This window comes from Nerophis ophidion, linkage group LG07 (assembly GCF_033978795.1).
Source record: "Nerophis ophidion isolate RoL-2023_Sa linkage group LG07, RoL_Noph_v1.0, whole genome shotgun sequence".
Lineage (NCBI taxonomy): Eukaryota > Metazoa > Chordata > Actinopteri > Syngnathiformes > Syngnathidae > Nerophis > Nerophis ophidion.
The window spans coordinates 19,851,017-19,869,419 of record NC_084617.1 but is presented as its reverse complement, the minus strand read 5'-3'; the positions used below and the strand labels follow the sequence as shown (position 1 = coordinate 19,869,419).

At 40.3% G+C, this 18,403-nt stretch overlaps 1 protein-coding gene across 1 annotated transcript; it reads left to right on the top strand.

Moving 5' to 3' along the window:
• Nucleotides 1-2,762: 2,762 nt before the first annotated feature.
• mylpfa (myosin light chain, phosphorylatable, fast skeletal muscle a) lies at nucleotides 2,763-9,003 on the top strand. Its single transcript, XM_061905547.1, has 7 exons — nucleotides 2,763-2,921; nucleotides 4,504-4,602; nucleotides 5,239-5,314; nucleotides 5,375-5,479; nucleotides 5,544-5,622; nucleotides 6,979-7,027; nucleotides 8,270-9,003. The coding sequence occupies exons 1-7, from the start codon at nucleotides 2,919-2,921 to the stop codon at nucleotides 8,369-8,371; spliced, it is 513 nt and encodes a 170-aa protein (XP_061761531.1). The 5' UTR covers nucleotides 2,763-2,918; the 3' UTR covers nucleotides 8,372-9,003.
• The last annotated feature ends 9,400 nt before the right edge of the window (nucleotides 9,004-18,403 follow it).

The following is an 18,403-nucleotide window of genomic DNA, read 5'->3' as shown; positions in this document are numbered from 1 at the left end:
CCTCCAGAAGGTCTTATTTTTATCCATGTGATGTCAAATGAAACAAAAATTGGGCTGTTTGGCCACAATACCCAGCAAAATGTTTGGAGGACAAAAGGTGAGGCCTTTAATCCCAGGAACACCAATCATACCGTCAAGCATGGTAGTGGTAGTATTATGCTCTGGGCCTGTTTTTCTGCCAATGGAACTGGTGCTTTACAGAGAGTAAATGTGACAATGAAAAAGGAGGATTACCTCCAAATTCTTCAGGACAACCTAAAATCATCAGCCCGGAGATTGGGTCTTGGGCACAGTTGGGTGTTCCAACAGGACAATGAGCCCAAATACACATCAAAAGTGGTAAAGGAATGTCTAAATCCGGCTAGAATTAAGGTTTTGGAATGGCCTTCCCAAAGTCCTGACTTAAACGTGTGGACAATGCTGAAGAAACAGGTCCATGTCAGACAACCAACAAATTTAGCTGTCAAGAGGAGTGGTCAAAAATTCAACCAGAAGCTTGGATGCCCTCAAAAGCGCTATATTGCAGTGAAACTTGCCAAAGGACATGCAACTAAATATTAACATTGCTGTACATATACTTTTGACCCAGCAGATTTGGTCACATTTTCAGTAGACCCATAATGAATTCATAAAAATAACCAAACTTCATGAATGTTTTTTGTGACCAACAAATATGTGCTCCAATCACTCTATTACAAAAAATAAGTGTTGTAGAAATTATTGGAAACTCAAGACAGCCATGACATTATGTTCTTTACAAGTGTATGTAAACTTTTGATCGCGACTGTATATATATATATATATATATATATATCTATATATGTATATATATACATATATATGTATATATACATATATGTAGATGTATATATACAAACACAATAATATATACACACACATTATATATATATATATATATATATATATATATACACACACACACATATATATATATATATATACATATATATATATACATATACACACACACACACATAAACTGTATGTATACATATAGTATACTATATATACATACATACCTACATATAAAATACTTATACAGCATACTGTACAAATACACACACACACACACACACATATATATATATATATATATATATATATATATATGTATGTATACCCGCACAAAAAGGTGTATATATTAATGTGTATATATTAGTGCACACATGTATACAAACACTATATATATATATATATATACACACACATACATACAGTACATACGTATATTTATATATATATATATATATATATATATACATGTATATATGTGTACACACAAATATACACACATACATTATAGATGTGTTTATATTTTCTTTCTTTTCTTACTTTTAATTTTCCTGAAGGAACTCTCCTGAAGGAATAAATAAAGTACTATCTATATATATATATATATATATATATATATATATATATATGAATGTGTGTGTATGTATGTGTGTGTCTGTATATTCATACATAGGTACACCTATTTGCATGGACATATACATATATACACACACATACATACAGTACATACGTATATATATATATATATATATATATATATATATATATATATATATATACACATGTATATATATGTACACACAAATATACACACATACATCATAGATGTGTTTATATTTTCTTTCTTTTCTTACTTTTAATTTTCCTGAAGGAACTCTCCTAAAGGAATAAATAAAGTACTAGCTCTCTCTCTCTCTCTCTCTCTCTCTCTCTCTCTCTCTCTCTCTCTCTCTATATATATGTATATATATATATATATATATATATTTATGAATGTGTGTGTATGTATGTGTGTGTCTGTATATTCATACATAGGTACACCTATTTGCATGAACATATACATATATACACACACACACATACATGTATGTATACATATACATGGATATGTAGGTATACATATACATGTATACGTACACATACATGTACATGTTTACATATATATACTGCATATACATATCCATGTATATGTATACATAAACATGGATACGTACACACACATATATATATATATATATATGTATACTGTATGTACATTTAGAGGCCTATATGTGTGGACAGACACATATACACTTGCAGGCATGCACACACTATTTATATGCAGTATATATATTCATGTAATGGTGATGCCGATCAGTCCTCAAATGCCAATCGATGTTAGTCGAATCCCTAAAAAAGAAATATGTAAAATGTCTTGGAATATGAAGTGATTAATTATTTTATGAATAATGTGAGGGGCTTTAAATCTATATTTCTGGTTGTTACTCTTCAATCCTTTCACTCTCATTCTTGTGGAGGCTTGACAGAAACACACGTCAGAGATGATTGTCTTCATAAATACAACACCAATCGATATATTAATAAATGTTATACTTGTATGCCTGTGCATATACACGGTAAGAGCTGCGTCACTCGTATGCTTGCGTCTCAGTCTTCGATCGTCCGCAGAAGACCCAAAAATAAAGCCAGCGTGCGAGCGGCCGGCGAGTCTAACACAAGGAGGGTGGAGGGATACTCTCCACTGGTTCACCAAGCATCCATGTCCTCAATGTCCTTATTAGTCCACGTGGGACTGCAAAACCTGACAGCGTGGTCCCCGCCGCTATCGGGTTTACTTAATTCCAAGACTCTTGGGTCTATTTCTGATCTCCTGTAAGGGGAGAAGCCGTCCCCGCCATTCTGTCTCCTTCGCGTTTGCCACCCGCTCATCCCTAAGCATCCTCCCCTCTCGCTCGTTTTGATCCCCCATCCAAACTTGAGGCTGTGGCTAAAGTTAGACCAGGAGGCCGAGGGCTATATAAGCCCCCCGAGGGCGGCAGACAAATGCGGCTTCACCCTCTCCTCTCTTTCTTCATCGTCCCAACCTCCGATCAAAGCTTCTCGAGATGGTGAGTAGCATCCTTAAACCCGAGGTGGACTCACTGCGCTTTGCCGACGGATCCCCATTCTTTTTGGTTATGCTATGCCTTGGAATACCCGAGTGAGGATGCTTTCGTGACGTTGCATTTTTAAGACCGAGTGCAAATAAATGCACTGTGTTGGTACGTACGCTCCGATTGCCAACAGTTTTCATCGTGAACGCTGATGTTGGTGTTAAAGCAATCAATGTCGCAGACACAGCAATTAGCTGAAGTTGAATTGCTTTCAGAAAAACATGAAACTATAAACAAGAGCAATTACGGAAGGAAAGGAAAGAAATTGGTAACAAGTTTGTGAATAAGGATGTTAAAGTAAATACATTAGCATGTAAGTACGCAAACAAGAGAAATAAGTATGTGTCAGTACTCAAATAAGGAAGAAGAGAAGGAATAAGTAAGAGTGTAAGGTTGTAAAAGTAAGGAAATCAATTAACGATGCAAGTAAACAAGTAGGTGAGGATGACAGGAAATAAGTGTGCTGATAACAAAGTAAAGTAAGAAAATTGATTAAAGACGCAAATGAATTAGTAAGCAAACAAGTAAAGCAAGTATGATAAGAAGTAGGTGAGCAAATATGCACAAAAAGAAGGTCACAAGTAATAAGTAACAAATAAGTAGCAGGTGAGAAAGCTAAAGTAAGAAAATAGGTTAAAGACAAGTCAATACATAAAGTGAGTAAGAAAATAAATATGTGCACAAATAAGGATGAAGAAAGGAGAGAATTAATAGTAAATAAAAGAAGTTACAATATAAGTAAGCATAAATTAGAAAATCGATTAAAAAAGACGCAAATGATTAGGTAAACAAACAACAAGTAAAGTGAGAAAGAAAGGAAATAAGTGTGCAAATAAAAACAAAATTAAGACGGCAACAAATAAGTAACAAATAAGTAAATAAGTAGGTGGTAAATAAGCAAAAGTAAGAACATTTATTTCAGACAAGTAAATGAGAAAAGCGAATAAGAAAGGAAATATGTGCGCAAGTGAGAACGAAAGAGAGGAGAGATTTAATAAGTAATGAATAAGTAAGGAAAAGTGAGACAAATAATTCAAGACAAGCAACAATACAACAAAGAAATCAAGGAAATAAGGACAAGTTAGTAAAGTATGACAAAAAGTAGAAAGTAAAAATATAAAAATAAATGTAAGATACATGTGTGCAAATAAGGAAGAAGAAAACGGATCATTAAGACGTGCTGGAAGTAAATACTGTAAGTAAGAAACTAAAATAAGAAAATCAATTAAATGAAGGATACAAACAGCAAGAAAGAAAATACAAGTCAAGAAAAAAAGCACTGGTCAGTAAAATATGACAATAAAAATGTGCGAAAGAAGAAGAAGACAAGTAAGTAAATAAGTAGGCAAGTACGTGCGTATGCAAAAGTAAATACATTGAAGTAAATGAGTAAGCAAACGTAAATGTTGCATGTGATTAAGTAGAAGTGGAGGCATTGAGGTGGTCGACTAATGAGCTGATTAATGAACTAACTGATGAAATCATGTGTGTGTGTGTGTGTGTGTGTGTGTGTGCGTGTGTGTGTGTGTGTGTGTAGGCACCCAAGAAGGCAAAGAGGAGGCAGGCAGCAGGAGGCGGAGGTTCCTCCAACGTCTTCTCCATGTTCGAGCAGAGCCAGATCCAGGAGTACAAGGAGGTGAGACGACCCCCCACGCTCCACCCCCACACCCCAAAACAGCCAATAGAAGCCCAGCTTACTTTGTTTCCGGCCTCAACAGAATTAGTTAGTCGCTTTGATCCGATCCACTTTCACAGCAGTTGCCGTTTTGTCCCCGACACTACAACAGGCTTGGCATGGAGATGGAAAATCTCACACCAACTCTCTGTTTTTGTGACCTTTCACCTCCACCATACCACAGTCACTCAAGCAGCCCCCCCCCCATACCCTCATTCTCCTCAATAAGATCTCAAGAGAGGCTATTAGCGACTTTTAGGGCCTTCTGGGGGTCAGTAGGGTCAGCGTGAGGTAGTCTGATGAGGCCGTGTGCGCTGCCAGACCCGTCCCAGCCTGGGAATGATCGGCGCGACACAAAAAAGCGAGCCGTGCGTCCAGGATGGCGTCAAAGCTGAGAAGATGGATCACACAGCTGTTCCCTCACGATCCCAAATTAACTCGTAAGGAAAGCCGGCACTGATGCAGGCGCTTTTTAGGAATGTAATTACCGTAAGAGCCCTTCGTCTCAAGTCATCAGATACTCTTCTTGACAAGCATGCGACTGGTTTTACTTTTCAAAATGGCTTCAAACTAATTTCCTTCTTGTCCCCCTGGCAGGCCTTCACAATCATCGACCAGAACAGGGACGGCATCATCAGCAAAGATGACTTGAGGGACGTGCTGGCCTCCATGGGTGAGTCACGAGCACACGCGTCTCTCAGTCCCTGAGACTGAAGCCATTTTGTGTCTCCAGGCCAGCTGAACGTGAAGAATGAGGAGCTGGAGGCCATGATCAAGGAGGCCAGCGGCCCCATCAACTTCACCGTCTTCCTCAACATGTTCGGAGAGAAGCTGAAGGGTGAGGCGTCGCTCTACATTGCTACTTTTACACTCCGCCTTTCAAATTAAATGTCTTCTCACAGGCGCTGACCCCGAGGACGTCATTCTTAGCGCCTTCAAGGTCCTGGACCCCGAGGGTACCGGAACCATCAAGAAGCAGTTGTGAGTTTGGATTTTTCACTGCACTTCCACGTGATGAATTGTCACGTCTAGTACGGGGGTGTGCAAAACCTTTTTTTTTTTTTATGGCAAAAACAACAAATATGCAATATTCCCTCCCCCAAAAAAATTGTAAGTATAATATTTGATGTGAAGTAATTGCAGCCTTGACTAGTTCAATAATTCATAACAACGATGATTTTGATTTGACAGTAACAAAAAATCCCACTAAATTTTCTGGGATCCAAAAGTGCCCCCACTCATAACTGTTGAAAATAAGTCAAAAATATTAGTAATTTTTTGGTTTTCAATGGTTAAATCTGTTGATCAACTACAGATTCAGCCGTCCATTATATTTTGTATGAATTTTTTTTAAATGTTATTTTTTTGTTTTATGCCTTTTTATCATGGAAAACTTGTTTTGTTTTTTTTATAGCAAACACAAAATATGCAATAGTTCCTGCAAAAATATTTTTAAGTGTAATATTTGATGTGAATAATGTCAATAATTCATAACAACAATGATTTTGATTCATTATTATTTTTTAAGCAATGACAATTTAAAATATATCCCATTAAAATTCTCAAAGATCCACAAGGGCCTCACTCATAAAAGTGTTAAAAATATATCACATAAAATTTTTTTTTTTACTTTTAACGCTTACATTTAAAATCCACTTAAAATCTATCCGCCGGTTGTACTTCTTTTCTTTTTTTTTAATGCCCTTTATCGCAAACACACAATATGGAATATTTTCGCTAAAACAATATTTCAAAGTGTAATATTTGTTGTGAAGCAATTGGACCCTGTAAATGGTCAATAATGATTGTTTATTATTTTTTGAGCAATGATAGCTTTGAGGGAAAGACAGCCTGTAATGCAGATATGTGTTATTAGAGTCAACATTGCAAACTTTACATTTCACCTGTAAGCTTTTTTGTTCCACTTTTTTAGGTTTTAGGTTTTTTAAACAGTATTTTTAGAAAGTGGCACGGGCCTTCAAAAAAGCAGCTTTGGGACACAAATGACCCTTGGGCCTTATTTTGGACACCCCTGATCTAATGGAAAGCACAGATATTCGCATTAGGAAGTCACGCACATTTTCAAATTGTAATTGTAAAACAAAATGATCAATGAAGCATTAGACTGCATAATTTTGGAGAAACTATCAATAACGAAACAAAAAATAATCTAAAAAACCTGCGAATGTCCAGGGATTCACTGTCACTGTGGTTTTTCCCACATTTTGTCATATGTGCTTTTCATTGGACATATTTTTTTTTTTTGTGTACAATCCATCTATTATTGAACTGCATTTTGTGAGTGTGGAATATTTAATACATTTTCTGTATCCTCAGCCTGGAGGAGCTCCTGACCACTCAGTGCGACAGGTTCTCCAAGGAGGAGGTAAATTTTCCGCCTATATTCCTTGTTAGCATTTAGTGTATCAACTAGTGATGTGCCGATCAGTGTCGGACGATTTTCATTAAAAAGTATGTGATCGCCATTTTTCATTAATGCCAATCACAAACGCCGATCCTTGTATTTATTTTTGTCCCCGGGCTGACAAGCTAGGAGCTAATACGTGTCTCTATACACTAAATCACTTCCACTGGTGCAAATAATTTGATCACTGGAGGAAAAGGCTGAACACTATATACACCGAGTAAGCCAAGTGCAGGCATGCTTATTGCTAAGATAGCTTAAAACAAGAGAAGACATATGTGCTTAGTTAAGTTCAAGAAGCCTAGATGGAAGTTTGGAAATTAATACGTAGATCATTAACAGTTAGTTAGAGTGTCCGCTCTCAGATCGGAAGGTTGTGAGTTCAAACCCCGGGCGAGTCATACCAAAGACTATAAAAATGGGACCCATTACCTCCCTGCTTGGCACACAGCATTCAGGGTTGGAATTGGGGGTTAAATCCCCAAAAATGATTCCCGGGCGCGACCACCGCTGCTGCCCACTGCTCCCCTCACCTCCCAGGGGATGATCAAGGGTGATGGGTCAAACAAATTATTTAAAAGAATAGTTTATGCTTTTGTTTAATAAATTGTATCCTGCTGACTTTGTTTTAATCAAACAATTATAATGTAATAAAAGAGAATAAGGAACATGCTTGAATATTGTGTTGATAGAAGTACATTGAAAAATGGTTCAAGTCAATACATGTGGTCGTTATCGGTAACATGGTTATGCGTCATTTTGAACATGCATAAAATCACAATATTTACAATTTCTCATGCCAGCATCTCTGAAAAGGAGGAGAAGGAAGCAGAACCTAATTAATCTTACCCCTTTTCATACTATTTGTTTGTACTCAATCTGTAACTAAATAAATGAGAAAATAAAAAAAGACATAGTAAAGAAATAATTATTATAAATAAACAATAATTAATGTCTTCATAAATAATTTAGAAATGTATTTGATTTGTACTAATAAAAATAAAAAAATATAAAAAAATAACAACTGTGTCTTATGCTAAAGGTTTTAAGTGTTGTACGTGCATACATATGTTTTAAATGAGACTTTTTGTTGTTGTTGAGACCAATAGCAGGTTACAGTTTGCGTTTTTGCAAATGCATAAAACCCTGATGGGAACATCCCTAATCTAAAAGTATTAAAAACCCCTCTTTTTGGTTCCTCAGATCAAGAACATGTGGGCCGCCTTTCCCCCAGATGTCGCGGGCAACGTGGACTACAAGAACATCTGCTACGTCATCACACACGGAGAGGAGAAGGAGGAGTAAAGAAAGAGAAGACCAGAAGAAAGACGACTATCCCTTCGCTTTTTCTGCCCTTTCTCCCCTTCCTTCCTATCTTCCTCCTCCCCTCCGTTCCGCCCTCCGTGTAGACCCGTGGGGCGCCCACCCCTCCACTGCCACCGCTCTGGTTCAAAGCAAAGACTTGTCCAGCTCGACGCGCCCCGCGGGGCTCGCGGGATGTCTGTGTTGGCTTACGGGGAACAGGGGATGCTTTTCAATAAAACGACAGCGTGACCTCATTTCACCATCTTTCTGTCTTTGCGTCCACTCACCTCCATCCAGGGGCCTTCTCGCTGAAACGGGAGCCCACTGGCAGGGGGGGAGCAGACCACCTGAAGGCCTCATTCCCATTCTGAAGAGGTCCTTTTGGCTAAATAAGAGCGAAAAAGAAAGAATGTGTTCAGGTTAGAGATGATGGCCGTGTCTCCTTAAAGTGACCACATGTCAGAAGGGGAGGAGAAAAAAAAGGCCGAAAGAAAACGTCTTCGACTGCTTCCCCTCCTCGCCTTCCGGCGTTGTCCCCTCTTCCTCTGTAAGCTACATGACACCTCCTCGCCTTTCCTCTGTAATGAATAAAAGGGACAAACTGTGAATAAAACCCCTTTCCTTTTGTACAATATTGTCTGTGCTCAGTGGCTCTGTGGGGCAGGGATGGAGGGAGCAAAAGTGCTAACAGTCAGATTGTGGCGACACCTGGTGGAGTTTCTTGTAAATGCATGAATTTACCAAACTTCCAATGGATGTTTCCCAAAACAGGCCGTGTATAATAGAGCTATTCATAAGCACAAAAAACCAGACATATTTTTTGCATCAGGCAAGAGTATCCAAAGGGAGGCCCGCAGTTAGTTTTTTATTGGCCGGCGCCGCATTCTAAGGACAAAATAAAAACATCCTTGATTAGATAAATAGAGAGATAGATAGATAGTACTTTATTTATTCCGTCAGGAGAGTTCCTTCAGGAAAATTACAATTTTCAGCACAATCCCATTCAAGATGAGACAAACATTACAGGGAGACAGAACAGGATCGCTGACGGGTCTGCCGGCTTCCAGCGCCCCTTACAAAAAAGATGACATACAGGTAAACAAGAGGGGTGGGAGGGGAGGGAGAAAAAAATAGAAGATTAAAATAAAATTAAAAAATCGGTCTTAGCCTAGGCCCTGGAGTGGGGGTGCAGACTGAGGCCAAGGGAAAAAATAAAAATAAAAAAATAAAAAATAAAAATAAAAAATACAACAACCCATAGCCATAGTACACATCCCTCTTCCATGTGTGTAAGAGGGAAACATCAAACATCAAAGAACACAGAGGACATTAAAGACATTAAAGCAGCAGATACAACCAGACGCTTCTACATACAGCTATGAATAAAAAGTAAAATAAACATATCCACTGTGGTGGCCTCTGCGGTGTTCCACGCCATCGTCTGCTGGGGTGGAGGGAGCATGGCCAGAGACAGAAGCAGACCCAACAAGGCAACCAAGACAGCCGACTCCACTCTCGGCCAGTGTCCAGTCCGCATGGATGAGCGAGGATACGTCCAAGGTGACTGAGGTGTCCGACACCTGCTCACCCAGCCTCTCCGTCCCAGCGCTCAGTGCTAGCTCCACAGTCCTGTCCCCTCATCCGCATCTCCTCCAGTACATCCAAACAGACTCTGGTGTAGCAGAGACCCTGCAGCTGGTCTCCATGGCCAAAAGGCTCCCGGGAGGCAGATCCAGAAGTCCACAAAAAAAAGCACCACAAAGGTCACGAAAGTGCCACCCCTTGTCACACAGTCCCAAAGGGTCCCGGACCAAAATGCAAAAAAATATATAATACCACATGAAAACAAGAGGGAAACACAAAAGGATGACACAAGAGCACGGAGCTCCTGCCTACAGCAGCCACTACAGCAGCGCCATCTTGGAAAAAAAAACCTAAACGAGGCAATTCTGCAAGGCGCAAGCCTAAAATGCTAACGTTAGCATGCATCGAGAATGCGTCAAGTACCAAGTCATACGCATATGCATGTAAAATTAGCTTTAAAAAGTTAGCATGCTAATGTCTGCAGTTTTATTATGCAAAACCAACTTTTCTTACACATCTGCATATATCCCAAAAATTTGAAATCACAACTTGGAGGCATTGCGGAGATATTGATAAAACAATCTTGCCTTCCTTCATACTTCTGCCAAACAAGCTGTTACGAATGTGATATCACAAATTGGGAAAACTGTCAACGGCATAAATGTACCCAGAGTACCTTGCGCCAATCCGCCATTGCAGTCCACGCTGTGGTCAATAAACTCCACCCCCTTGTTGTGGGGCAGACTGGCTCGTATATGCACATGCATCCTCTGCTGTTGCCATTTCTAATACACATTAATGCAGTGGTTCTCAACCCTTTTTCAGTGATGTACCCCCTGTGAACATTTGTATTCATTCAAGTACCCCCTAACCAGAGCAAAGCATTTTTGGTTGAAAAAAAGAGATAAAGAAGTAAAATACAGCACTATGTCATCAGTTTCTGATTTTTTAAATTGTATAACAGTGCACAATATTGCTCATTTGTAGTGGTCTTTCTTGAACTATTTGGAAAAAAGATATAAAAATAACTAAAAACTTGTTGAAAAATAAACAAGTGATTCAATTATAAACAAAGATTTCTACACATAGAAGTAATCATCAACTTAAAGTGCCCTCTTTGGGGATTGTAATAGAGATCCATCTGGATTCATGAACTTAATTCTAAACATTTCTTCATCCATCCATCCATCCATCTTCTTCCGCTTATCCGAGGTCGGGTCGCGGGGGTAACAGCCTAAGCAGGGAAACCCTGACTTCCCTTTCCCCAGCCACTTCGTCTAGCTCTTCCCGGGGGATCCCGAGGCGTTCCCAGGCCAGCCAGGAGACATAGTCTTCCCAACGTGTCCTGGGTCTTCCCCGTGGCCTCCTACCTGTTGGACGTGCCCTAAACACCTCCCTAGGGAGGCGTTCGGGTGGCATCCTGACCAGATGCCCGAACCACTTCATCTGGCTCCTTTCGATGTGGAGGAGCAGCGGCTTTACTTTGAGTTCCTCCCGGATGGCAGAGCTTCTCACCCTATCTCTATGGGAGAGCCCCGCCACACGGCGGAGGAAACTCATTTCGGCCGCTTGTACCCATGATCTTATCCTTTCGGTCATGACCCAAAGCTCATGACCATAGGTGAGGGTGGGAACGTAGATCGACCGGTAAATTGAGAGCTTTGCTTTCCGGCTCAGCTCCTTCTTCACCACAACGGATCGGTACAACGTCCGCATTACTGAAGACGCCACACCGATCCGCCTGTCGATCTCACGATCCACTCTTTCCCCACTCGTGAACAAGACTCCTAGGTACTTGAACTCCTCCACTTGGGGCAGGGTCTCCTCCCCAACCCGGAGATGGCACTCCACCCTTTTCCGGGCGAAAACCATGGACTCGGACTTGGAGGTGCTGATTCTCATTCCGGTCGCTTCACACTCGGCTGCAAACTGATCCAGTGAGAGCTGAAGATCCCGGTCAGATGAAGCCATCAGGACCACATCATCTGCAAAAAGCAGAGACCTAATCCTGCGGTCACCAAACAGGAACCCCTCAACGCCTTGACTGCGCCTAGAAATTCTGTCCATAAAAGTTATGAACAGAATCGGTGACAAAGGACAGCCTTGGCGGAGTCCAACCCTCACTGGAAATGTGTTCGACTTACTGCCGGCAATGCGGACCAAGCTCTGGCACTGATCATACAGGGAGCGGACCGCCACAATAAGACAGTCCGATACCCCATACTCTCTGAGCACTCCCCACAGGACTTCCCGAGGGACACGGTCCAATGCCTTCTCCAAGTCCACAAAGCACATGTAGACTGGTTGGGCAAACTCCCATGCACCCTCAAGAACCCTGCCGAGAGTATAGAGCTGGTCCACAGTTCCACGACCAGGACGAAAACCACACTGTTCCTCCTGAATCCGAGGTTCGACTATCCGGCGTAGCCTCCTCTCCAGTACACCTGAATGAACCTTACCGGGAAGGCTGAGGAGTGTGATCCCACGATAGTTGGAACACACCCTCCGGCCCCCCTTCTTCACAAAAAAAGAAATCTTTAACATCAATATTTATGGAACATGTCCACAAAAAATCTAGCTGTCAACACTGAATATTGCATTGTTGCATTTCTTTACACAGTTTATGAACTTACATTCATATTTTCTTGAAGTATTATTCAATAAATATATTTTTAAAGGATTTTTGAATTATTGCTATTTTTAGAATATTTAAAAAAAATCTAACGCACCCCTTGGCGGCTTCACGGTGGCAGAGGGGTTAGTGTGTCTGCCGCACAATACGAAGGTCCTGCAGTTCTGGGTTCAAATCCAGGCTCGGGATCTTTCTGTGTGGAGTTTGCATGTTCTCCCCGTGAATGCGTGGGTTCCCTCCGGGTACTCCGGCTTCCTCCCACCTCCAAAGACATGCACCTGGGGATAGGTTGATTGGCAACACTAAATTGGCCCTAGTGTGTGAATGTGAGTGTGAATGTTGTCTGTCAATCTGTGTTGGCCCTACGATGAGGTGGCGACTTGTCCAGGGTGTACCCCGCCTTCCGCCCGATTGTAGCTGAGATAGGCGCCAGCGCCCCCCGCGACCCCAAAAGGGAATAAGCGGTAGAAATGGATGGATGGATGGATGGTACCCCTTTGCATACCTTTAAGTACCCCCTGGGGTACGCGTACCCCCATTTGAGAACCACTGCATTAGTGTACAGGTGCTGGTCATATTATTAGAATATCATGAAAAAGTTGATTTATTTCATTAATTCCATTTAGAGAGTCAAACTTGTAGAATGTATACATTCATTCCAAACTGACTGATACATTTTAAGTGTTTTTTGCCCAAAAGGAGATGATTATAGCTGACAACCAATGAAAACCCTAAATTCAACATCTCAGAAAATTAGAATATGGTGAAAAGGTCAGATATTGAAAACACCTGGTGCCACACTCTAATTAGCTAACTAACTCAAAACACCTGGAAAACCCTTTAAATGGTCTCTCGTTTTGATTCTTTATGACACACAATCATGGGGAAGACTGCTGACTTGACAACTGTCCAAAAGATGACCTGTGATACTTTAAAGAAGGAGGGCAAGACACAAAAGGTCATTGCCAAAGAGGTTGGATGTTCCCAGAGCTCTGTGTCCAAGCACATTAATAGAGAGGCGAACGGAAGACAAAGATGTGGTAGAAAAAAGTGTACAAGCAAGAGGAATAACCGCGCCCTGGAGAGGATTGTCAAACAAAACTGATTCAAAAATGTGGGGGAGATCCACAAAGAGTGGACTGCAGCTGGAGTCAGTTCTTCAAGAACCACCATGCACCGACATATGCAAGAGATGGGCTTCAGCTGTCGCATTCCTTGTGTAAGGCCACTCTTGAATAAGAGACAACGTCGAAAGCGTCTCGCCTGGGCTCAAGACAAAAAGGACTGGACTGCTGCTGAGTGGTCCAAAGTTATGTTTTCAGATGAAAGTAAATGTTGTATCTCCTTTGGAAATCAAGGTCCCAGAGTCTGGAGGAAGACAGGAGAGGCACAGAATCCACGTTGCCTGAAGTCCAGTGTCAAATTTCCACAATCGGTAATGGTCTGGGGTGCCATGTCATCTGCTGGTGTTGGTCCACTGTGTGTCCTGAGGTCTAGGGTCAATGCAGCAGTCTACCAGGAAGTTTTAGAACACTTTATGCTGCCTGCCGCGGACCAATTTTATGGAGGTGAAGATTTCATTTTCCAACATGACTTGGCATCTGCACACAGTGCCAAATCTACCAGTACCTGGTTTAAGGACCATGGTATCCCTGTTCTTGATTGGCCTGCAAACTCACCTGACCTTAACCCCATAGAAAACCTATGGGGTATTGTGAAGCGGAAGATGCGAGATGCCAGACCCAACAATGCTGAAGAGCTGAAGGCCACTAATAAAGCAACCTGGGCTCTCTAACACCTGAGGAGTGCAACAGACTGGTGGACTCCATGCCACGCCGTATTGCTGCAGCAATTCAGGCAAAAGGAGCTGCAACTAAGTATTGATTGCCGTACATGCTGAAACTTTCCATGTTCATACTTTTTAGTTGGCCCACATTTCTAAAAATTATTTTTTGGTACTAGTCGTAACTAATATTCAAATTTTCTGAGATACTGAATTTGGGATTTCCAGTAATTGTCAGTACTAATCATCAAAATTTAAAGAAATAAACATTTCAAATATATCACTATGTGTGTAATGAATTGATATAATATGTAAGTTTCACGTTCTGAATATAATTACTGAAATAAATCAACTTTTTCATGATATTCTAATAATATGAACAGCACCTGTATAGTTCCTACTGATATCTGTCAGTAGATTCTCTATGGAAGCACTAAAAACTTCATGAAAGATGACAGGGAGAAGACGCTGTCGAGGTGGAGGAAGTTCATAAGACCGGCCAGAAATGGGCACATCCTGATCAGAAAAAGTCTCGAAAACGGTCCGTAAAACCTAATCAATGCACAATTTTAACCAAAAAAACACGTAAGTGTTATGCAGACCACAAGGAAATGTTTTACATGTATGAAAAAAATATATGAGCCCTTTATTGTGTGAAATACCAAGTTAATAGTTAAAAAGTTATCAATTTAATGTTAGTATGCTAAAATGCTAATGTTTGCATGCTAACAGTTAGCATGTGACAAGTACTAAGTTATATGACTGAGTTGTTCTTGTAATCTTAATCAAGAGTTGCAGAATGCAGTAACTCTGTTATGTATTTTAGGTTAATTTCACATGTGGTACTTCTTATTATATGAAAATACTTGATTATCATCATTGGAATTGTTTAAAGGCCTACTAATACCCACTACTACCGACCACGCAGTCTGATAGTTTGTATATCAATGATGAAATATTAACATTGCAACACATGCCCGGCCTTTTTAGTTTACTAAATTGCAATTTTAAAATTCCCGCAGAGTTTCTTGTAGAAAACGTCGCGGAATGATGACGCGTACGATGACGTGTGTTTGTGACGTCTCGGGTTGGAGGGGACATATTAGCCCAGTACCACTTGCGGCTAAAAGTAGTCTCTTTTCATCGCATAATTACACAGTAATTTAGGCATCTGTGTTGCTGAATGTTTTGCAATTTGTTCAATTAATAATGGAGACATCAAATTAGAATGCAGTTGGTGGAAAGAGGTGGATTGCAGCTGCCTTTAGCAACCGAGACACAGCCTCCGTTTCTTTGTTTGTTGTGAAGCTTTAACACAGAGCGGTCAAGCGAACATGTTTGTCTACGTCAACCAGCAAGTTTTTGGATGGGAAAATTGATATTAAGTCGACTCTTACCGGAGACATCAGTGGATTATGCGTCCTCCTGCAGCAGCTGTCAAAAAAGGCAGCTGTGAGCTTGGCTCCTCGGCTTCTCTGAGAGACACTGGTGTTCACCGCAGCCATCCGACTTTAAGGTATGACTTTACAATCTCACTAAAACACTATTAAAACATTAAGCAGATAAGGGATCTTCCATAATTATCACGTAAATGTGTCTAATTACATCTGAAACGCTCACACTGCCGCTGCCCGGAGGCGTCGCTTTTTCTTTCTTTTTTTTTTTTTTTTTGTGCTTCAGTCTAACTTTCCTCATCCACAAATCTTTCATCCAAATTAATGGGGAAATTGTCGCTTTATCGGTTCGAATAGCTCTTGCTGCTGGAGGCTCACATTATAAACAATGTGAGGATGTGAGGAACCCTCACACCGGTGACGTCACACGCACATCGTCTGCTACTTCCAGTACAGGGAAGGCTTTTTTATTAGCGACCAAAAGTTGCGAACTTTATCGTTGATGTTTTCTACTAAATCCTTTCAGCAAAAATATGGCAATATCGGAAAATTATCAAGTATGACACATAGAATGGACCTGCTATCCCCGTTTAAATAAGAAAATCTCATTTCAGTAGTCCTTTAATGTCTGTATTATACTGTTATTTAAATAACGTTTTGGGGAAAAAAATGTCCATCATGAGGCGACACACACAAAAAAAATAACTTAGGTGTTCGGCTGTAGAATTGGCAAAAAAAGTTAGCATGCTAGAATAACGTTAGCGTGCTAACAGGTAGCATGTGTCAAGTACCAAGTTGTATGACTCTCAGGTGTTCAACTGCAAAATCAGCTAAAAAAAGTTAGCATCTTAATGCTAGCATGCTAAATAGTTATCATGTGTCAAGTACCATGTTGATGTAAGCATGTTAATAGTTATCAGGTGTCAAAAAAAAGTTAGCATGCTAAAATGTTATTAATGCTGCCTGAGGTCACGTTAAGAACTGCGTGGTCGGATTGGTTTGGGCTCAACTAGTAGCCAATATTACTTAAGTATTAGTCATTTTAAGTTCATGTAAACATGTTTATGATTGAACATTTTTTGTTTATGGCAAACTAACATAGAGTATGATTACTTAGCCATACAACAAAGCCAGAGTATGGATGTTGTTCTCAGATGATTTGGCATGTAATGATTGACAAAAATCTTCTCCCAAGTGGGCAGAACTAGTAAAATCACGACACGATAACTTAAAAATAAAGACAAGTTCAGATTGTTTTGTTTAAAAAAAAAAACAAGCACATTCTGAAAATGTACAAACCATGATGTTGTTAGGGGTTTTTTTTCCACTTAAATGTTGCGGCTAATAGTATTCTATCTTTATTTGTCATTATTTATATTTTCTGAATAAATTAAGTGATGATGTTCATCATTCAACTCCATCCATCCATCTATTTTTCTACCGCTTATTCCCTTTGGGGTCGCGGGGGGGGGCGCTGATGCCTATCTCAGCTACAATCGGGCGGAAGGCGGGGTACACCCTGGACAAGTCGCCACCTCATTGCAGGGCCAACACAGATGGACGGACAACATTCACACACAGTCACACACTAGGGACCATTTTAGTGTTGCCAATCAACCTATCTCCAGGTGCATGTCATTGGTGTTAATTTTGAATCCATCAAAAAAAAAAAATCAAATTGCAAGATGTTACTTATGTAGTTTGCTCATTTACCTTGACTGGTGCACTAACATCATGTTTTGTTTTTTTTAAACATATGGTAGCATCATCTACAAAGAACTGCTATTGCGACATCTAGTGGACACATTCAGAACAGCAGTTTTTCGTTCCAAAATTTCAGCACATTTTTTTAAACTCATCTTGCGGACCGGAAAAAAACCTGTTAGCGGGACTGATCCGGGCCGTACGTTTGACACCCCTGCCCTATATTATATTGGTTTTATTATCTTTAAAAAGGTGCTGTTTGCAACTTCCTAACCGGCTAGCTTGTGTTAGCATTAGTGGTTTAACAGAACACATTTGGTCGAAAATTGTCAATATTTTCCACAACTACAGTTTATGTAATACTGTATTTCCTTGAATTGCCGCAGGGCATATAGTATGCGCCTTCCTTGAATTACTGCCGGGTCAAACTCGCTTCGCAAAAAACCGCCTGGTCAAACTCGTGACGTCATGAGTGACACTTCCCCTGTCATAATTTTCAAAATGGAGGAGGCTGATTTCAATACTGTTAATTTGAAATCGCATAAAGGGAAGAAGATTAAGAGCTATTCAGTAGGGTTTAAGGTCCAAGCTTACATCACACAAAAATTTTTACTGCATACCTTTGGTAAGTGCCGGAGTGAGAAGTTTTAAAGTAATTAGCGCATGCTTATTTTCACTGCATGCCTTTGGTAAGCGCAGGAGTGAGAATAGGTTTTAAATTAATTAGCGCCCCGGCGGCAATTCAAGGAAATACGGTGTATATATATATATTTTTTTTTTAACCATTAGCGGTGTTTCAGGCAGTCACTCACCTGGTGTCGTCAGCAAGTAGACCCAGGGAGGGTGTGCACACATATAAAAGCAGTCCAAAAGATGATAGAATATAAATTCCAAATGACGGCTAACTCTAACTATCCAAATGGATATTATTAGCT

Coding starts and splice junctions, on each gene's coding strand:
- mylpfa (XM_061905547.1), top strand. Junction 5,480..5,543: donor GTTCGGAGAGAAGCTGAAGG/GTGAGGCGTCGC, acceptor GTCTTCTCACAG/GCGCTGACCCCGAGGACGTC. Junction 7,028..8,269: donor ACAGGTTCTCCAAGGAGGAG/GTAAATTTTCCG, acceptor TTGGTTCCTCAG/ATCAAGAACATGTGGGCCGC.